The sequence below is a fragment of the Porites lutea genome, chromosome 6 (assembly GCF_958299795.1).
Source record: "Porites lutea chromosome 6, jaPorLute2.1, whole genome shotgun sequence".
NCBI lineage: Eukaryota > Metazoa > Cnidaria > Anthozoa > Scleractinia > Poritidae > Porites > Porites lutea.
Window position 1 is genome coordinate 24,964,485 of NC_133206.1, and position 22,840 is coordinate 24,987,324.

Consider the following 22,840-nt stretch of genomic DNA (forward strand, 5'->3'; position numbering starts at 1 on the left):
AATGACAACGAGTAAAATTCATTCGAGCTACTATTCGCCTCATAGCTTCTCCGTGAAGTTTGAAAATACCACAAATGGGGATGTCGTATCCGATTTCTCTATTCTTCACACTAATATAAGAAGCTTAAGAAAAAATATTGAACATTTTCAGTGTCACGTACTCAGTGAGGTAAAACATAATTTCACGGTATTATGTGTTACAGAAACGCGATTATGCGAAGGCGAATCTACTGATTTTATACCACAACTACCTGGCTATTGCTTTGAATTTGTTAAAACCCCGTTGTCTGCCGGTGGTGTTGGTCTTTTTATTAATGAAAACTATAAATATCGAGTCTTAGAACGCTCTACTAATTCCTCTTATCAAGCCTTGTGGATTGAAATTTTACTACCAAATCAAAAGAAAAATATCTATAGCATTGTTTACCGACAACATAATAATGCAGATCAATTTATTGACTATCTTTCGGATTCCCTCGAGTATTTCAGTAATCATAATAACAATATATATCTCATGGGAGATTTCAATATAGACTTGCTAAAATATGAAAACTGTAAATACAGCCAGACACTGCTTCAGTGTATGCAAAGTTTTTCTATGCTTTCTACAATTGATAAACCAACACGAGTGTATGGGTCCTCAGCGACTTTAATTGACAATATCTTCACAAATAACCTGACGAATAATATTTCTAGTGGCAATATCGTCACCGACACAACCGATCATTTTTCGCAAGTCTGTATTGTCAACGTAAACAAGCAAAAATTACCACATACAAAAAAGACTAAATTTAGGGATTATTCCAGCTTTAATGCTAATGAATTCATGAATGACCTAAGTGCAATTAATTGGGAAGAGGTTTCTGATAATTGTGACGTAAACAAGTCGTTTTCTCACCTTTATAAAACCATAAATCATGTAGTTAATAAACATGCACCGCTCAGGGATGCTTCAGTGAGAAAACTAAAAATGCTAACTAAACCTTGGCTAACTGCTGGACTAAGGAAATCTATAAAGGTGAAGAATAAATTGTTCTTTGAATCAAACTGGCCGAAATATAAAATATATAGAAATAAGTTAACAACCCTTATTCGATTGAGTAAACAACGTCACTATCAAAAGTTTTTCGACTCCAACATAAAAAATACACGATCGATATGGAAAGGTATTAACGAAATATTAGGAGATGCGAAGAAAACGAAAAAATCAAAAAGAATTCACTTCATTCGTTCTAACGAGCATAGCGTTTTATCAGATGATCCTAAAACAATTGGTATCACACTCAACAAATACTTCTCGTCAACAGGGCATCAACTTGCAACAGATATTCCTGAAGTTAACACTACTTTTTCTGATTATCTTGATCCACCTTTGCGGAACAGTTTTTATTTTGATCCAATTATACCGCAAGAAATTGAAACAGAAATTAGCTTGTTGCCATACAATAAAGCCCTGGGGCTTTATTCTACCCCTGTTAAACTGTTAAAACTTGCTAAATCAGTCATATCCATACCATTAACCAAAATTTTTAACCAGTCTGTACTAACTGGGGTTTACCCTGCAAAACTGAAATATGCAAAAGTAATTCCAGTGTATAAGGGTGAAGACGAGACGTTACCTGAAAACTATCGGCCAATTTCTTTGTTATCAATTTATAATCGTTTATTTGAGAAAATTTTATATCGTAGACTGATAAAGTTTATAGACAAGAATGATATTCTTTATGATTTACAATATGGCTTTCACAATAAACATAGTACCCAGCACGCGATTCTTGATATTGTGAACACCATACATTCTAATATAGACAATAGAAAGTACTCATGTGGAATTTTTATAGATCTTAAGAAAGCATTTGATACTGTTGATCATGAGATTCTTTTGACAAAACTTGAACACTATGGAATAAGAGGAGTTATAAATTCTTGGTTTAGATCATATCTTTCAGATCGCCGACAGTCGATTGAAATAGACAAATGCATATCTGAAACTGAAACGATCTTATATGGAGTGCCTCAAGGCTCTGTACTTGGGTTCTTGTTATTTTTGTTATATATTAATGACATCCATAAATCTTCCAAGGAATTTACTTTTTATCTATTAGCAGAAGATACAAGTCTAACTTATGCAAATGACAACTTACGTACTCTTGAACTAACTGTCAATAATGAACTTGAGAAAGTAAGTGAATAGCTTAATGCTAACAAACTAACGCTCAACGTCAAAAAGTCTAATTATGTCATTTTTCGTCCGCGCCAAAAAAGAATACCTTTCATTCCTCAAATTAAGATTTTTAATCCAACTTTAAATAATCGAGTAACTCTAGAAATGAAGGACTTTGTTAAATATTTGGGTATAATGATTGATTCTGAACTATCATGGAAGCATCATATTGACTTTATTTGTCACAAAATTAGTAGATCGGTTGGAATAATTGCTTAAATGAGGCATTACATTCCACGGCCTCTTCTTTTGAATTTATATCATGCACTTATTTCTCCTTATTTATATTATGGTATCTGTGTGTAACAAAACTAACACAGCTAGCGTTCGAATCACTTTACTAAAACTAGCACAACAGTTACACGAGTCGTAGGTCTCCTAAACTGCGCATGTCCGACCCAACTCGGGCTCAGGCCCCACGCTACACTACCCCCTCCCACATAAGGTCCGAAGTACAAGAGAGAATTTTTAACTTAAGCATGCAAATGTTCCTACAAAGTTCAAGGGCCAGGGTGGGTAAACAACAACTGTTCTAACATAGTCTCGTAGCCAGACAGGCTCCCTTCGCTCACGTCTCGGCCTCGCAGCATGACACGGTTCACAACGCGGTTCATCACTCACTTGAGAAACCTCAGACTGACACGGCAGGTCAGCAGTTCGAGGGGATGCACTTAATGTAGCACTAGATTCACCACTAGATTCACGCTCCTGGAAGGGATGAGAAACCTCTGTGACTGTAGCAACTGGATTTTCCAGCCATTCCAATTCGACATCTCCAGAGTCAACTAAGGTTCCTCGAGACGGTTGCTGCCCGTCCCTCAGGTTCTCCGCTTGTGGCGTATCTTCCGCATGGCTGGAAGAGGTTAACTGTGAGGGCTTCTCGTGGATTTCCGGTGGCGAAAAGCATGGCTTCAGATAATTGAAGTGGACCACCTTCCTCTGACGACGTTTTCCCGGCTTCCGCCTCTCCTCTTCAATGCGATAGGTAACATCAGATAGAGCTTTCACCACCTACCAAGGACCACACCAGGGTTTGAGGAATTTCTTCCTTCTCGTCCTGGTTCGGTTTCCATACCAAACCCGGTCTCCTACACGGAACCGCTGACCATGGCACTTGGTGTCACAATAAGCTTTCTGGGACCTCTGCGCTCGCTTGAGGTTCTCTCTCACTATCTGCTCCGTCTCTTCCAATTGCTGCTTCTGCTCAACAACATAATCGGGGTATGTCCGTGCCGACCCTTGGGAAGGTGTTGTCTCGAGCCTAAGGAGAGCATCCAATGGCAGAATAGCTTCCCTGCCGAACATTAAGCGGTAAGGGGTTAATCCCGTCGACTCATGCACACTAGTGTTGTAAGCAAGAACTGCTTTCGGCACAAAGTCCGCCCAGTCCCGGCGATGGTCAGAAATCAGCTTACTACGGATCTTCACCAGAGATTTGTTCAGTCTCTCTACCTGCCCATCTCCTTGGGGATGGTAGGGCGTTGTCCTTGTTTTCGCTGCGTCAATTAAATCGCACAGACCTTTGAATACAGCTCCATCCACATTGGCTCCCTGATCAGAATGCAAACCCTCGAAACACCCGAAACGGCATATGTATTCATCCATCACCTTCTTCGCCAGCGTGACTGCTGAGGTGTTTCTCACTGGGAAGGCTTGAGCAAACTTAGTAAAATGATCGGAGACCACCAGCAACCACTCATGGCCAGAGGTAGATCTTGGTGTGGGACCTACGATGTCTATTGCAACCCTTTGTAGGGGGTGCCCTGCCTTAATGTTTATAAGGGGTGCCTTTGGAAGCTTGCAAGGGCGTTGACTTCAGCACATGGGACACACCTTCTCACGTGCATCTCGACATCTTCCCGCATGCCATGCCAATAAAATCTGCTCCGCACTTTTTCTAGAGTCTTCGAGACGCCAAGGTGGCCTGCTGAAGGATTGTTGTGCAAGGCGCACAACACTTGTGACACGACGCTCTCGGGCAAGCAGTTTTGATGATAAATCTCTTCTCCTGTCACTTCGTGTTCCCAACGTCTAAACACCAGACCGTCCCTGAGAAACAGCCTTCCCCATTGTGACCAGTATGACAAAAGTTTGCGCCCCCCTCGTTCCACATCGCCTCTCGCGGGTCTGACACCAGTTTCAAGCCACCTCATAACTTGCGACAGAACAGGATCTTGGTTTTGGGCTGCACGTATACTTTCTCTCGACAAGGGTTCCATATTCACAGACTGAATCAGGGTGGCGTCCCTCTCTACCTTAACCGATGCACCCTTGTCCCAGGGAAGGCGGGAGAGTCCATCCGCATTGCCGTGCAACTGACCCGGACGATGTTGCACCTCGAAATCAAAGTCACTAAGCCTTTCAAGCCACCTAGCCACCTGGCCTCTAGGGTTTTTAAAGTTCCGTAGCCACTGCAGAGCACTATGGTCAGTCCTGACCAGAAAACGTCGCCCGTAAAGGAATGTCTCGAAGTGCTCCGTTCCCCACACGAGGGCCAACAGTTCCTTCCGGGTAGTGCTATAGTTTCTTTCAGCCTTTGATAGAGCACGCGCTGCGTATGCTATTACACGTTCTTTCCCACATTGAACCTGCGACAACACCGCCCCCAGCCCACTGTCACTGGCATCACTGTCCAGGATGAACGGTACGTCTAGCTGGGGAAAAGCCAGGATGGGAGCACTCGACAATCTGTGCTTGATGTCCTGGAAAGCTTTCTTGCACTCAGCTGTCCATCTGAAACGGTCCCCCTTTTGACAAGCGCGGTGCAAAGGGGATGCAATTTGGGCGTAGTTTGGCACAAATTGTCTATAGTAACCAGCCGTCCCCAAGAACGCTCTCAGCTGACTCTCATGAACTGGCTCCGGCCACTCCTTTATGACTCTTATTTTCTCTGGATCAGTAGATATGCCCTCCCGTGACACGACGTGACCTAACACAACCACCTGTTCACACAAAAGCTTGCATTTCTTGGGGTTAATCTTCAAGCCTGCTTCTGTCAAGTGTGACAACACAAATGACAGTCTCTCCCTATGCTCCTGTAGTGTTCGACCAAAAACAATGATATCATCTAGATACACTAGACAGTCTGACCAGCATAAACCCTTCAAGATAAGGTGCATAGCCCTCACAAAACATGCAGGTGCATTCGTTAGGCCAAAACTTAGTTTACGGAATTGGTAAAGACCATCCGGAGTTGCGAACGCTGTCTTTTCCCGATCTTCCTCTGCCACATCAATTTGCCAATATCCCCTAAGGAGGTCGAGATGAGAAAACCACTGTGCCCCCGATAAACTCTCCAATATGTCATCACACCGAGGAAGTGGGTACAAGTCTCGCTTGGTTACCGAGTTAAGAGCGCGGTAGTCCACACAGAAACGTTGACTGCCATCAGGTTTCGCTACTAAAACCACCGGAGAGGACCAAGGGGAATCGGACAGTTCTATAATCTCTGCTTCGAGCATTTCATCCACTTGGTTGTGCATTTCTTGCCTTTTGTGAAAGGGAACTCTTTGTGGCGGTACCTGGATTGGCTTGGAAGAGCCTGTGTCGATGGTATGTTGTACGCCCTTTGCAGTACCTAAATCCCACGGCCCCTTTGAAAGGCAGTCAGCGTAAGTGGACAACACCTCATAATGCCTAAGTTTTTCCTCTTCCGGGACCAAATCGCTGCTGATCGGGAACATCTCTTCTACCAATGAACTGTGAACGTCAGCGTCCCTCACAAAAACCGCACCACATTGTTTAGCTTCCAATCCAACCTCAACATCTTCCTTTGAGGCCGCAGGGGGTACCACCTTGTAGCCCACACCCACATTGGTTTCCTCCTGTGATTCCTCCGCGCCAGCTAATGGGTAGAGGTCCCCCATACTGCTACACCTGTAAATCTTGAGGGGCTTGTTAAGGTAATTGAACACACGAACTGGGATTCGATCTCCTTTCACAGTCACGGCCGTCCGAAAGGCCCCAGCTGAATATCTTTCTGAAAACTTGTCCGCTGGTTCCAGTACACCCATACATTCGTCTAAGTCATCTACCCCTTGGACCTCACAAGGTATGTCTGCGACCATATTTGGAGATAATGTGACGGTTTCGGCCACAGTGATCCTGTAAACTCTATCAAGGCATCCAAAAACCATTCTGTTGGGTCCCTCCTTACTATAGACAGTGTTAGTGTCAAAGTTAATGATACATTTGTGAGCTGTTAGAAAATCTATACCAATCAACACTTGCTGTGCCAAGCCTTGGCACACCAGCACTTTATGCTTAGCCCTGATTGCGCCCAACTGAATTGTTACTTCTGTTTCTCCAACCACATCAAGTGGTATATTGTTGGCCCCCAGGACAGGCTTCAGTGCGGGCTCAAGTTTGCTTATATGTGTCTTAGAGCGACTGTATAGATCTTCACTGATAATTGTTGCTTCTGCACCTGTGTCTAATAAGGCTTGGGACTTAACACCATTGACATCACAAGGCAAAAATGCTCCCTTTGGATTCTCGGGCGGGGTCACTTTCGGCTGCGCCCCGCCCATCTCCCGTTTCCCTGGTCGGGACGGACTTGATGTGGACATTCACGAATAAAATGAGACAGGCTACCGCACTTAAAACATGCTCTGGGGCCTTGTTCGGGTTCTACGCCTTCATTCCTACCTTGCCTCCCTTGACGAATATTCTTTAGCTTCTCTAAGATTTCAGCTTGCTGCTGAAAAAGCTCCTTAGCCCACGCTGGGGGTTCTTGGGTGCCCTGTTGGGAGCTAAACTTTTCCTGCTCCCCAGATGTTGAAGACAGTACTCGTGCACTTCCCTTGTTTAGCACTTTTTGATTTGATTCATATCGCTGAGCTGCCGCTAGGACCTCATCCAAAGTATTGGGCCCCAAATCCAACACCTTCTCTCGCAATATAATAGGGGTCAAAGCACCCACGAAGAAATCTCTGGCCGTGCGATTGAGTATATCCGGGGGGTCATCCGGATAGGCCAGCTCCACAAGACGAGAAATGTCGCACCTCAGTTGATGTAGATCTTCGTCAGGACGTCTCAATTTGGCTCGTAGAGCGGAAATGTGTACCTGACGAGATTCCTTAGGATGAAATCGATCTGTCAGAGCGCGTTCAACGGCTGTCCACGTGGCTGTTTGTTCGGCAGTCAGGCTGTAATAGGTCTGTTCGACAAGGCCTTTCAGGTACGCGGGTAATATTTGACATTGAAGTTCAGGACTCCACTTGTTAAGGGCTGCAATACTTTTAAATTTCCGTATCCAAACCACCCAACTTTCGCTGGACGTCGCAGAGAAGCTGTCCGGTTTGATGCGAAGCGGGTTTTCTTGCGACGTGGTCGGTGAACCGCCGCTTGCACCAGCCTTACTTTCACTTTTCTTTCCAAGTTTCGCCTCGAGGAGCGCTACTTTCTCTTCTAAAGCTTTCACAGTATCTTCCATGGCAAAAGTCCCACCGCTGCCACCAAATGTAACAAAACTAACACAGCTAGCGTTCGAATCACTTTACTAAAACTAGCACAACAGTTACACGAGTCGTAGGTCTCCTAAACTGCGCATGTCCGACCCAACTCGGGCTCAGGCCCCACGCTACATGTGCATGGGGCAACTGTCCACAGACTTACCTCAATAAGATACTTGTTCTGCAAAAACGTGCTTTGCGTTTGATTTATTTTTCTAAACCCAGAGGCCATGCAATCCCTTTTTTTATTGAATCAAACTGCCTTCCTTAGCAGTCTTTGTTCTTTCAACAGTTAAGCTATTTAATGTATGACGTTCATGCTAAGACAGCTCCTAAAAGTCTTCTCGATAAGTTTGCGAACATCAATACAAAACATCATTATAATACGCGATTATCTGCAAAAGAATGCTTCTCTGTCAAATTCTGTGGAACTGAAAAAATGAAAAAATCTTTTACTAGAATTGGTGTGTCTATTTGGAATTCTATTCCACTTTCTGTTAAGACTCTCAACGTTTCTAATTTTCGTAAAAAAATTAAATCACTACTCCTTAATGTTCTAGGTAATGAAGATAATTATTTGAATGTTAATTATTTAATAGAATATTTTGTGAAGTTAACCTGATATGTTGTATATACCTCCAGTTATAATTTTAGTCTTTTTCAAATAACAAAATCCCTTGTACTTGAATTTATATATAAGGTGTTTCTTTCTCTCTGTTTTTGTATTTCTTCTTTTCTTTTTTTCTTATGTAATTTAATAACGCCTTTAGTTTAAAGTCTTGTCCTACCTAGATTAGCATTATAGCTATTTGCAGGACATGAAGTATTGTAAACTTTATATTTCTTTAAATAAATATATTGTTGTTGTTGTTGTTGTTGTTAATACCTCCTGTGCAACTGTATACTCTTCCCGGATTTGGTGCTCAACGTATCCATCAAAAAGGTAGGCATAAGAAGGCCCCATTCCACTTCCCATCGAAACGCCGCCAATGTGGCGGTAGTATTCATTATTAAACGAAAAAGAATTCAACGTGAGCACTAGCTCAACGAGTCTTATAAGAGTACTCGTTGAAGGCTCTTTGGCGAACAGAAAGCGTTGTCCAGGATTGTGGTGTCAAATCTGAATGAGTCAAATATGTGAAAAGCACGGTTGGTGTCCTTAGCATAGGTAGAAAGACTTCTGACAAGATGCGCCATGACTTCATCCAGATGGGATGAGATGTTTTCCGTGGGAAAAGTGCAGTTAGGGACAATGGGTCGACCAAGGTTAGGATTGTGTATTGTTGATCGTGCGCACTTGACACTCATACCATTGACCGTGTTTTCCACCTTTTCCTGATACTTTTGAAGTTGATCTGTGGTCGGACAGCTGTCCATTGGCTTCTTCGATACAAAGTGGGCGCGACCAAACGACAAAAGCTCCTCCTTTATTAACTGGCTTCATTACCACGTCCGTACGTCATCTGAATTCTCGTGAAGCCTTTATCTCAGATTGCGACAGGTTATTAGAATACCGGCGTGTGACTGAACTATTGAAATCCAGTGAGTTGACAAACCAAAGACTGAGGCCAATGTAATGATCAGCAGCGGGGAATTCGCCTTCAGGAGGAGTCCATTCAGAGATCTTCACGTATAACTTCTTAAAAGGGCCAGGGCCATCATTAGATTCATCACCCGTTGTATAGTTTGCTTGTCCGTAAGGGTGATCCTTCAGTCGCAAGCGGCGGTAGTCGGTATCTCTCACAATCGGCCTTTAATGGATATTGGTCAACCTGAAATACGCTGTAATCTTCAATGCTCGCGACCATCATTATTTTTAGTCATAAGCTTTGGCTTAAATACAGTCGTTTAGAGTTTTAATGCCCAGAAGACGTCTACGGTAGAAGGAACGCGTAGGAGAATAAACACGTTTTTCCGCTACAGTTCGCAGAATACTGTTCACTACGTTAGGTAAAAAGGTTTGCACTGCGCATCACCTACTCTGTATAAAATTGGAACATTAAAGGGTGTGGCGATTTTCGGCAGCCACCTCTTTTACAAGTTTTTAATGGCGATTATGACAACTACCGGGGCAAAAATGGTGTTGGACTTACAACTCGCCCCAGTCCCTTCCCGTAAAATGATTATTTGAAGCCCAACTTGAACCTTTGTCGTCTTGTTGCAATGAAACGAGCATGGGGAGCCGCCTTTCATTGATGTTGTTTACTTGTATTGGGTACGCATATTTTAAGAGCACAAAAATCTGGATAATGGACGTTGTATTGTACACTATAAATGACGTTTGCCAACAGCTAGCCAACCACGCAACTTCCGTTAGTTACCTTCTTAAGCGAATCAGCGAAATTCAAACCACAGAGTCTAGAAAGATTGCCTTTTTTGCTGTCCTCTAGGGAAGAAAGAACTAGCCCCTCTGTAGAGACAAAAACACACACAAAAAAGCTTTCAGGGCGATAATCTGTATTTATTAAAGTGACAAAAATTCACAAGAAGTGGACTGTACCTTGTTTGAGGAACGTTTCCAAGGCGACGCCTCTCAAACCATCAACTACACTTGATTGCCCATACGACATAAAAACCTTTCCAAAAAATAATATGGGGATTGGATTGAGGGCACTGATTTTTTCGTACCGTCTGTGGTAATTGCCTTTGTGATAATATCCATCGTCTCACTCTTCAGAATGTGATGCTGCAGCCCTCTTAATGGCTCAGTTTCTAATGTCCCACTAGTGTTAAATTTATCTGTAAGATGAAACCATGATTAACGTAAACATATGCTAAGAATATAAAAAACCCAAACCAACCAACAAACAACAACAACAACAAGGACAAAAAAGAATACGTGGTTAAGTCTGTTTTCCCCCTGCAGTTGGTCAATTGCGGCCGAAAGCTTACTGTACGTACCAAAATTTCAAAAGCAAATGCTCCTTTTGCAGCTTTACATCTTTTTATCCCGAATAAATGAATTAATGAGAGTTGTAATACAGTCGAACCTCCACTAACGGCCACCTCTATACAACGGCAACGGCCATTAAAGCGTGTCCCCAACAGCCAAAATAACCTCTCAACAATTGCCAGTTTTTTCAGCGACTGATGAAAAGGTCAAGAATGGTCATGAAATTTGACACACTTATGGTACGTCGATCATTAATCGCGGCAACCTTATTTTGATTGTGTTCCATTTATACATCTGCAGTAAGCATAAATTGTTCACGATACTTATAGCGAATGTTGCGAACTTTGCTCTTTTTGTCACGTTAACATTTTGATTCAAAATATTATTCAAGTTTTTCTCTGTATATTCAGTATATATGATTGGATTAGCATTATGGGATACAGGAAGCATGAACGTAGCACAATAAACATGTTGTACACCCCCCCCCCCCCCCCAAAAAAAAAAAAACACCCCTACCTTCCAATAACAGCCACCTCTCCCCAACGGCCACTTCCTTCTGTCCTCAAGGTAGCCGTTGTGGAGAGGTTCGACTGTATATCTATTAACCCTGAGGACTTGGATGTTGATTTCGTTCTTCCAAATTTTAACTCGTGTTTATTCGAGAACAAAGTTGATAAACACACTGGATCATAATCTTACCGGAGAAAAATTCTAATCAGCGTTTGAAATTTTTATCGCAGATCATAATTAAGGAGACCAAAATGGACTGGCAGGTATTCGAGACGTTTTGTCAAAGAAAAACGAGCGAACTAACTTACCTTGACGACTTTTTTTGCCATTTGTAGTGTTGTTCTCAAAGACAGACCAAGGAAAGCTGGAGGGGACTTTGAGCCAGACACAGTGTCCAGTTTTCAAAATACTCTAGCATTACATTGGTGAGATAAGACTTTCAATGCTCTTAGTTTTGAACAAAAAAAACTTTTTCAACGCGGTACATTTACCTTTTGACGTCATGGAGATTCTTTGTAATGTGCGATTGTTTTCGCATGAAAATCGGCGGAAAAACTCGGCCTGTAATTTACAATACGGACTGAGAAGTGTGGTAAAAAAAGTATTTATACCTAACTGCCCGGCCACCATCAGAGCAGTTTCCACGCCCTCTAAAACTGTCAGGGTTGGTATCTTTCTGTGATGTATCTTTGCATAGACGTGTGACCAACCAATCTGCAAACTCTCATTATCCTAACAGCAAAAGAATATTCACATAGCGTAAATTTTCTCCTTTGAACGGAATTCAGTTACTTCTTACTATTAGTTGGTCACATGAACTCTTAAAATTAAAATGTTGACACAAGCATGGCACATTGTGTAGGAGCTTACAGTTACTGAACAAGATTTAGGTATTAATGGAATACTTTTTTTCACACTGATACAGGAATAAAGGAGCCTGTTGCAAACTTTGCATGTTTATCTCTAAAAAAGCTGTTTATGATTAAAAGCAAAAAGATTAAAAAGTACGTAGTTAGCGACCAAACTATTGCGTAAATATTTTTTCTTATCTTTTTCAGAAGCAATTATGTGGGGTGCCATTTACTTTCGTACCCACTGGGTAAGATTTCGCGTGCTTCACGGCAGGAAGTTTAACTAATGCTTTGTTTTCAACGTTTGGGCCGCTAAGCTGACGTACGTTATTGAAAATCAGTAACTACTGATCCCTCGGAAGCCTTGTAAAATTGTTTCTTATTGTTGGGATTCCTTCGTCTCAAATAAATATAATTCAGTATCATAATGAAGGAAATTAACTGGCAATAAAATTAACTGACGTCCTATTCAAATTACAAAGCTTACGCTAGTCACTACAGCTGGAACCCCCTGGTAAGTTGCTTAAAACTCTCCATATTTTGGCCTTCCGTAAGCGACCAATTCCGGCGCGAACCCTGCAACCTAAGCAGATTTATTCTGCTCTTAATCCTCTTCCCAGAAGAGACCCCTTGTGGTTCGACTCTCGTAGGATACCACTCCGCGTAAGCAAACACTAAATCTTGGCATTATACGAAGTCATTACCGGGATAGAAATTAAGTGTTGAGCGTTTTTGTTTGAGAAAATGTTGCCTGTGCTACGGCAGGTAGATTATCCTTCTTTTTTACGGAAATATCACTACTTTCGACTTGTGCACCATACTGCTAATGGATGTGCTGTCCACTGTAGTGTCTCACGGGCATCTCACGTTGATAGCACTGCAGAGGGGGGATTTTCGCAATTGGTGAACGTGGCTTGACGGTTAAGTCATTGCTACAGACCATAATATAAATTAGTAACCAATTGCAGTAACGTCAAATTACCTGAGGTATCAGGCTTAGAGCCTCTCTGAGATATTTGTTTGCCACTGGATAATTTCCCTGCAACAGCGATATATGTGGTTATACCTTCACGATATTTGCTATAAAGAGATAAACTGACAAATATTTTTCCTTGGCCCACATAAACTATACAAATAAATTATTTTGGTTCAGATGTTCTAAGAACGACGATTGGTACACTTAAATCTTCTCCTTCGTTCAAATTTTATTTTCCTTTTCTTCGAACTCAATATCAGAGATTGCCATAAACAAACAAAATGGAAAATAGAATTTGAACCAAACCCGACATGAATGAACGACTACACAGGCACTCACGAAAGCCGTATAATTACTCTGACATCATTCACGTTCGAACTTATGAATTTCAACAGTACGTTACAAACCATTATTGATGTAAAGTTATGACACGTAAATAGAGGCTATGTACCTGCTCCTTAGCAGTATTTGCCATATGTAGATATAGCTCAACCTTGTGCTGCTTACATTTAATTTCAATTTCAGCCAGACGTAAGCCAGAGCTAGATTTAAAGAGAGAAAACAGAACAAAAGTTTTATTTATCACCAGTTTTACTTGCTTTGTTAACAATAACTTTCTGCCAAATTCCGAAGACGAGTAGATCAGGGTGGAAAACAGGTATTTTGATGTTTGCTACTAATTAACGAGATAAACTAACATCAAAGCCAGGATTCGAGCCAGGAATCGAGCTACGACTCGAGCAAGGACTCGAGCCAGGACTCCAGTTAGGACTTTTCTAAACTTTTTGTACGCAAAAAAATAAATAAAATAAATAATTAATCAACAAATAAACAAAAGTAAAATAAAAACAAAGAAAGGACTCCAAACCCTAACCCTAACCTAACCCTAACTCGAGCTTTCCTTCCATGATGGCCACGAAAACCCTCCTCTTAATGGTCATGAGACTTGCAGGACGTGAAAATGGTGGGAAAGCAAAAAATTATCGAGTCCTGAGTCCTGATTCAAGTCATGGCTCGGTATATAGGTACCCTCCTAATTTACCTCTCCTCTGCTCCAAGTGTCTCAAATTTCCTCGATATCTTGTCCATGAACACAATTCTAAGAACAAAGAAAAGTCAAACGAAGACTACACGAAAACTATTCAAATGACGTACTATTTCTTAAGTGCACGAAAAAAAACATTGAAATCAATCATAATTTTTATAACCTTTTTAAATAGTCTGTCCACAGCTAAGCCTGACCAATAACCACATGGGTGGGTATCGGTAGAATCCCCTTGGAGAGATATTTTTGTCCTATGCTCGAGACACGATAAACATGACACCTTAAATATGGATATATTTTTACCTGTTGGTAACGAGGTCATCCCAAATGCTGATTGGATGAATCCTTGGATCAGGAAGGCGTGAACTCCACTTGTCTAACAATCTCATCACTGGACTTAAACTTGAGAAGTTCTCTAAAAAAGGGTGAAAAAAAATAACACTTTAAATTCTGACACAAAAATTCGGTCAGTCCTGCTAGAGTGGGAAATTTTTTGTTCAATCCCTAGCGTCGTACTAACACTCACGGTCTTAAAATAACCGTGGAAGAAGGTACCAATTTAGCCCTGCAAACAGCGAGACCTTCGTGTGGTTCAGAACCAACCTGAAAGGGCAATCCTTTCGGCAGTAATTCATGTTCAATACAATGACAGTTAAAAAAAGCAAGTTCTAACAGGTTCTAGTTGTCTATTTGAAATTCAATTGAATATCACAGAGACTTTTTTGTCCAATGAATGTATGTAAACGGCTGTTTAAACATTTTAAGTAATGTGTATTAGCAACTACATGTTCATGTAAAGAAAAACGGACCAAAAAGCAAAAGAACCGAACGACCACAGTAGATATTTTTTGAAGTTTTTAAAGGTCAAATGAACCAAAAATTCGACACTTTCTATTTTGGTTCAATTCTAGTGAAATGTGTTTAATATGAACCAAATAAACATACTATGAAGTTTCAGCTCAATTGAAGCAAGTATCTCCGAGATATTCGCAATCAAAAATTGCTGTTTTTTGGCCCTTATCTTCGTAGAGCGGTCGGAAAAATTGTCGGAAAAAACAGCTTGTGACGTCAATGTTGGTCAGGTGAAAAGAAGCGGGAAATTCATTTCAGAGTTTTTCGAGTGGACTTGGCGCAGAAGTGGTTTGTGCGGTTATAAACCTGGAAAGAACAGGCAATATTTGTCTTCAAAAGTTGCAAGCTGTGGTTATAACCTTCTTATTATTTAATTTTCTCGAAGAATACATCATAGTAAAACGGACTTTAACGACATTTACTAATTTCCTTGAGTTGTACTGGAAATGTGCGTGCGTAAGTCCGATGTTTTTCAAGATGCACTCACAAAATGTGTTCATATAAGGAAGTTCCTAGATATATAAGGTCCGGAGCTCCACCGTGGACACAAAAACAAAATATCTTTGTATAATAATCTGCCCAAAGAAATTCAAGTAGGCTCACTGAACTTTGTCGCACTCGAGCTGATATTTTAAATCCCCCGCTCGATCTGACACTTCTAGCTTAGCAGATCACTAAAATATAAACAAAATCCTCAATGTAGAAGTTTTGGCGTTGATATGTGGGCAGAAAAAGAGTTAATCTTTATCTAGTAAATCTTCCCCAAGATCGTTTTCAAAGCAACCATAGTTTTTTAAACTTGATCGCTTCGCGCAGATTAATTTTGCTTTGTGTTGTCAAGTTGAACATGGATAACACATGTCGAAAACCTACGCGTAAGTAAGATTTCCTTCAAGCAAAGTTAAAGTTACATTATTGCGAAAACTTCTTTCCAATTATGTATAAGATTTAATTACCGATTGAGGTCACTTTAAGGACCATAGACGCCTCTTTAAGCTGGCAAAGAGATGCGACAAGCAAAGAACATTTCCATCATGCATAAAATTCAGCTCAAGTGAACTAAAAAAAGCTTCAATAAGGTTGCAAAACAACAAATTTTCATTAAAAAAAAAAAAACATTAAGGCTTAAGGCTCTTATACCTGATGACAAAGAAGAAGTGAATTTTCTGTACGGAAACAACTTATCTAAAGATCTTAAAAGAAAAAGATCAGCTGCAAGCGTCGCTGCCAAGCCATGATTCCGACTACTTAGCTAGATCAGCTACTTTTTTTTAGTAATAACTGGTCCATGCGAGGGTCTTCATTCAAGCAAATAAACTCAGCAAACTGAATCATTAGAAAATACAGAAAACTGCACATAAGGATTTGTTTTGCTCGCTTCAGTCAAATCTAGCTCCAGCAATTGTTTACGGTTGAAAGAGTCGATTGTTTTAGAGTCACTGCCGGCAGTTGTCGTTCTCCGCTACTTCACAGCGAGTGAAAGGAAAATTTGCGTACAGAAAGATAACAAAACTATGTAATTAAAACTGAAAAAACTAAAGGAAAAAAACTCTGACTATTATTACTTGAGCAACAGAAAAATGATCGAAGTAGTCTTTTCTTCTCGAGTAAGCTTGCTGGCCTTCTAAAGTTTCGAGGAAGTTTTAAGCGCTCAAGTTTGTTCACTCGCAAGCGTTAGCATCACGGTTCTTTGACATAAGACAAGGATAAAGCTGGTTCTGCAAAGGTAAATAAATCTGGGCATGTCAAAAAACTAACCGTAACTACTAATAACAGATTACAAGCGGGTTTTAATTTAGTCCGGCGAAAGAAGGCGAAGAACTGGACACAAAATCAATTCACAAATCGATTGCACAATTATCAGAAAAATACAAACCTCTTTGGAAATGTTCAAAACGGTTTATTCCTCCTCAGACTGACGGATGATCTGTTTTTACTCTAACATTGGTTGTTCTGAATCCAAAGTAATTTTCAAGTGGCGAAAAAATAACAAAAACAACAAAAAAAGCCTTTACAAATGGCAAACGTTTGCACCTCGTGTATTTCATTCAGTCTCAGTCAGAACTCTCACAGAACGAGACAAACAAACGCAGGCGATAAGGGATGCGCAGAAGCTTGCGCAGAACGTTTTTCCGCCCTGAAAGACCAGCAATGACGTCACGTAGTCTCCAGTCTATCACGCGGCCATTTCAGAAACGTTTTCGTGAAGTTTTCGGAAATAATCGGATTTTGATCTTTTATCTTTCTATAAAGGCTTGGGAAGAAAAATCTTTCCCCAAATCTCTCTTAGGATGGTTCTTTTTAGTGTTTGGTGAAGGTAAAGCGACAAAAGAAGATATGTCAATTTTTTGGTTCATTTGACCTTTAACAAGAAAAGGCGCTTCTGAAAGTGAACATGATCTTCGCAGTAGAATGAACAACCTAAGCGTTAAAAAAAAAAACCGAAAAAATTCAGCCTTGACTGGGAATCGAACTCTGACCTTTGCGATGAGCGGATGCAACGTTCTATCCCCTGAGCTGATCAAGCCAATTGGAGAGTAGGCCATTGTTAGTATGTAATGATGGAAATGACATGAATTGAAATATGTGCGAAGATCATGTTGAATTTCATGTCTTTATCCGCAAATCGAACTATGATTTATTTCATATAAAATTTCAATTCATGTCATCTCCACCATCAGATATATTACGAACTCACAATGGCTTGCTCTCCAGTTTGCTTGATTGGCTTAATGGATTGAACGTTGCGTCCGGTCATCGCAAAGGTCGGGGTTTGATTCCCAGTCAAGGCTAATCTAAGGCCAGATATCAAGACACCTTACCACTAACCTACTTCTTTAATAAAATCAAGAAACTCCTGCATTTCGGCCATCTTCTGTAATGACTGTAGCTTAGCAGAGCGACTTGCATACATCATAGAGTCCAAGCCTGCCCAGTCCTGTCAAAAGAGTTTAGTACCACAATACCATATAATATAATTAATATAAATTATGTTACAATTTTGTGAACATTGATGTTGCGTAAGAAAATGAACATAAAGGCAAAGCGGATCAGAGAATGGCTGGATTCCCCTTTTTGAAGTGGATCCCCCAAGGAAAAGGGAAATAAACGGAAACTGAGCTAAAAACATATCTGTACCAATGCAACTTTTTACATGAACTCTGTAACCTACCTGAGCCAAAACCTTTTTTTTTCTTTTTTCAGTCTTCTTTCACCAATGATCCTAAGACCTAGGTCTATTTATACAATTTACAAGTGTCTTTGTAAAGCTAAGGAATATACATTTGCAGTACAAACACAAAACAGTTCGCAACAGGAGTTCCTATATCTTGTGGTTGACAAGAAAACCTACCACAAGAAAAGTTTTTTCATTGTAGTCAGCATAGTAAGATGCTCTATCGTAGTCATCTTGAAGAACATACAATAGGGCGAGACTGTCACTGTGGCGATTCTGTAAATGAAATTAATACTACAGTTCAGTAGGAAGATTACCAAGCAGTTAAAACCGCTAAATGAAAAGGAGACTATACCCAAGGTAATGTTTTACCGGGAGCAAATATTCGTTTCCAAAAAATACTGGACAGAAACTCAAAGAGAAAAAACTTTCACTCTCATCATTTAAATCTTCTTACACGAGCAGTAAGTAAAATTGAACTATCTGTTTTTCGTCAGCAGTTTAATGCTGTTTGTCACTTACATTACCACATCAGCAACACAGGGTTCACTAGTCTCTCTCGCGGTCGTTTTAGTCTCGTCACGTAACGCTTCTCCCCAACAAACGGCCGCTCACATTCGAACCACATTCCTTTCTCCATTTGAGCCAATCACAGCTATGGTTCTATTTTTTGGAACTGTTTCGCGCCAAATTATTCTTTTATATGCCGTCCAATCATAGCCTGCATTCTATTGGATCATGTCTTGTGTCAAGTTGTCTCCTAGAAGGCCGTTTTAATACTGTAACTGTTTTGAATTAAACAGATTTAAAATTGCTACGATTTGACTAACTACCCAGGATGGGTATTGAATTTCACGTCCACTAAAAGCGGTATTTGTGTTTTCTTAAAGGCGATTCCAAAGATTTTTTTTAGAAACGCGTTTGCTTTATAATATAATATCAGGTCTGCGTCTGCATGTGACAGGACTGATGAACAATCTGATAACAATTAGGTCAGTTAGCTGTTTCTTGCCAAAACTGATTTTTTTTTCCTCAGTGGAAAATTTACTGATCCAGCTTTTATACCAAGTATTGTACAGTTTAAAGTCGCCCATTTAATTCGCCCATTCAATCCATTCAGTTTTTATGAAAAGCAAAACAGAATGTCGCGGCTGACACCTCCGATGCAACTGGAAATCTCAGGGGCTAACTCTTTGAGCGAAACCTGACGTTATTTTCATTTTGCTTTTGTTTTTTTCCGTTTGTTGGGGAGGAGCGTTACGTGACGAGACAAAAACGGCTGCAAGGGAGACTAAGGGTTCACATGAGAACACCTAGTCACCTGACTAGTATGCATCCACACCCCAATTATACCAGGCCGCGATGCGGCCTGCCAGTATTATGGAAATTATATAAACAAACGAAGTTAGAAATACAGTACAACTTTGAAAACCAGTTCAAGTTTGCGGGGGTTCGAGTCATCGCGGTTGATTGAATATTCAGTTTGCAATGTTAACACAAGATAGTTGCTGATTCTTGAGCACTTCAGTGTACAGTAACGTGCAAATTTAACTTATTTCATCAGAAACGGTAACATAATTACGCCTTTTTACAATAATCCATTATGTCTCCATTGAAACAATTAAAACCAAATTGCTGTAGTGTTAGCTTTTAGTGTTTTTACCGATTAACCGACAAGAAAAGCTAATAGGATGGCATCCGCGTGGAGTTACAAGAACCAGAATTTTTAAATGTTTAAAGAGTAGACAACGTAATCGGATAAGACGGTTTAATACAACATTAAAACAAAGGTCTTAGAGGATGGAAATAATGCGCGTAGGTTTCGTGTAGCTTTGAGATAACGACGTAAAAGGGCTGGATAGAGTGTCTTGTTATGTGGAAAGGATACAAAAAAAGGCTGGAGTAACTGTTGTGGAGAACCTAGCTTTCTTGGCGTAGTCAATGTAAATGAGACTCCCTCGTGAGCCACGCGGTAGTAGCGGAGGTCAAGCTTCGTAAGGGACGAGACTTGTTCCAGACACGAAACGGCAAGCACATATGGAAGCACGAGTGGCTGAGAGAAGTATTCGGGTAACGTCTTCTGAAAATCCTTCTGTTTGATGTTGATCCCTGATATGTGATATATGAAAGACGGCTAGGTGTATCCTTAGATACATTGGGTGGTTTCTCGGAGAGGATGCAGGATCACTCAGAAGGTGTTTGAGTTTGCGATCATAACAGGATTCTTGACAAAGAGGTTCAGAAGAGCTCGCCACCAGGGCTGTGCCTGCCAGACTGGTGCGACCGGGACTAGATATTCTCCGTACTGAGATATCTTTTTCAGCAGTGCTGCACGTAAGCTGAAAGGGGGGAAAGGCGTACCCTTCTGGGCAGGACCAGTCTGGAGAGGGTAATTGCATCTGTGTAAGTAGCGCCTGCAATACTCGTCACAAATCTTGAAACACTTGTGTGATTTCCCCCTTTCCCAATGTTGATTTGGGTATTGCAGTCATCTCAGTGCTCCAAAATACGCGTGGCTCACCATTAGGGAAGGAGAGGGGTACATTTGAGTGAGAACAAAGGTGTGAAGAGTGAATGAAAGAAATTTGAAGAAAATTCAAGACAAATGCCTTCTGTTTCAACGATTTGTGACGAGTATTGTGGGTCTGGTTTTCAGCTGGCATATGTTGGAAGAAGGGCTGTTTGGTGCGAGGCAAAAAGATCGACATTGCACTTTTTGATGAAGGGATGGATTACCATTTGCTGGAATCGTAAAACTCGCGTGATTCTCTGTCTACCACTTCGTTGTGATGAGATGCCTGTAGGGATTTTATGAGCTGTATTTGTAAGTGCCGTTAATAGAGGAGGGCCTGCCAGATAGCGAGGCAAGCCGCCTCCAGCGTTCCATTTATGCTTGCCACTTCCCGAGCTGCTAGGGTGGGGTTGCATAGCATCTGTTGACGCTTTTTTGAATGATCAGGATTTTTCCTCTGGAAGACTGAATGACATCATCAGTGAGTTTATGGAGAAATCTAGAAATGTCAATGACTGGGTAAGTTCCAAGACGGACTTTTCCCAGTTAATGGTGAAGCCTGCCCCGTGTAGGAGATGCAGTATTAGCGAGTGTTGGCTCTTGACTCCTCTACGGAGCTGCCCAGGATAAGACAGTCGTCTAGATACCTCTCTTTCGCAGAAAGGCAAGCTGCTGGTTTTAGCAGCTTTAAAAAAATCTGGAAGCTGAATTTAGCCCAAATGGGAGGCCTTGAAAGGCAAATGTTTCGTCTCTCCATTGGAAGGAAAGGTACTTTTGTGAGGACTCGTGTACATGGACGGAAAGATGTGCGTCCTTTAAGTCTACGGATCTCAAAAAGTCTCCCCTTTTTCGGAGGGTCGTTAGGTAAGAGATGTTTTCCATTTGAAAGTGGCATTTTTCTACAAACTTGTTGAGATGGCTCCGATCACAGGGCGATGAGGCCCTTCCTTTTGGGGGCTAGGAACAGACTTCTAAAGAAATTTCCCGTGTAAAGGGTATTTTCGTTATTGCTCCCCATGATAGGAACTTCAACACCTCTGCATCTATAAGGGGAGCTGTTAAATCCAAAATTTTGTAACTGGAATGTGTTGAGTCTTGGTTTGAGGCTCCATTGTGGGAATCAAACGGCCGATAGCTTTTTGATCGGTTTGACTGAGACTTAGTGAAGGTATCTGTGTACCTAGGGCGTTGCCTGTCCCTGTTAGTCAAATTTTTCTGCTATGGTTGCTTGGGTTTTGAAATATTGGATAGGTTCTTGGCTAGATGTTGGAAAAGTTCTGCCTGTTTAGAAGAAACAGAAGAGAAGTCTTCTCCAAACAGAAACCGTTTCGCGTCGGGAAGTGGCTGTTTAGCCAGACTTATTTTCTCCCTAATAATGTTAACAAGGACCTTCGTCCAACGTAAAACAGACAACTGACGATTAGCTGAGCACAAAAAGCAGAGTGTCTGTTCGACGATGCTCTTAATTTCCTTACCCCTTTGGACTACAGCCATCTCCTTGTCAGGACCTTGCACGTTTTTTTTTTTGTTTGTGGAGGACTAATTTGATTTAGCACTGAAGGATCTAAGGTAGGTGTTGAGACAATCCGCTGAAGAGATATTGTACTTCCCTAGGATTTCGTAAACCTAATCATAACTCAATTTTCTATAGAAAGTTTGTCTAAGAAGGAATCCAGACTCCAATCTCTGTGGGTTCCTAAAGTCTTGTCTTGTTTGACGGCTTAATAGCATGATGTGTTGGCTGAGTCGCTTGAGTTGGGAGCTCAGTAGCCAACGACACACATTCTTCAGAATAATCAAGCTCCGTATTGGAATAGGCCAGAACCAAAATTTGGTCATCATGCAATGGCGGGAGAATTTCCGAAGGTTGTTCGAAGCGAGACTCGATGGTGGAGACCCGGTCATTGGTCTTCGCCGTGTCTTTTTGAATTTGCTGTAACGAACAGAGGATTGAAGCCTAAGCTGCTTTCGGCTGCTGAAGGCACAGAATCTGGAATTTTGCACCTTTTAGGCGCACCGCCGCTCGTCGTGTGCGAGCGTTCGCGATGGCGGGCAGGCGAAGGCGAGTGATGATACCGCTTTCATTGTGACATCGTTTCCCACAACCGGATAGGTCGAGTCAGTTTGAAAACAAATAGCTTTGAAAGCCTTCCCGCTACTGAGGAGGTGTAGATACAGCTGAACAAGGGGGCGGGGGGGGGGAACCAAAAAGAAGCAAGGTTAAGGTTCACTTACCTGTCATGGTTTTGAAGTTCAGCAGAAAAAGGAGCAGAGGATCATGAGACCATATGCTTGTACAGGGGCACCATGAGATTATATCATTTGTTTAACCTGTTCCCGGTCTGGCCA

General features: G+C 41.3%; 1 protein-coding gene across 1 annotated transcript in view; it reads right to left on the reverse strand.

Annotated features, from left to right (window-relative positions):
* The window catches only part of LOC140940209 (DNA-dependent protein kinase catalytic subunit-like), a 296,315-nt gene that overhangs the window by 30,661 nt on the left and 242,814 nt on the right, over positions 1 to 22,840 (reverse strand). Inside the window, exons 84-92 of the mRNA XM_073389127.1 lie at positions 18,157 to 18,255; positions 17,634 to 17,742; positions 14,256 to 14,367; positions 13,950 to 14,006; positions 13,359 to 13,449; positions 12,914 to 12,970; positions 11,692 to 11,812; positions 10,306 to 10,416; positions 9,999 to 10,087 (exon numbers count right to left, since the gene is read on the reverse strand). Of these exons, the coding sequence (XP_073245228.1) occupies positions 9,999 to 10,087; positions 10,306 to 10,416; positions 11,692 to 11,812; positions 12,914 to 12,970; positions 13,359 to 13,449; positions 13,950 to 14,006; positions 14,256 to 14,367; positions 17,634 to 17,742; positions 18,157 to 18,255 (846 nt within the window). The remainder of the gene's footprint in view (positions 1 to 9,998; positions 10,088 to 10,305; positions 10,417 to 11,691; positions 11,813 to 12,913; positions 12,971 to 13,358; positions 13,450 to 13,949; positions 14,007 to 14,255; positions 14,368 to 17,633; positions 17,743 to 18,156; positions 18,256 to 22,840) is intronic.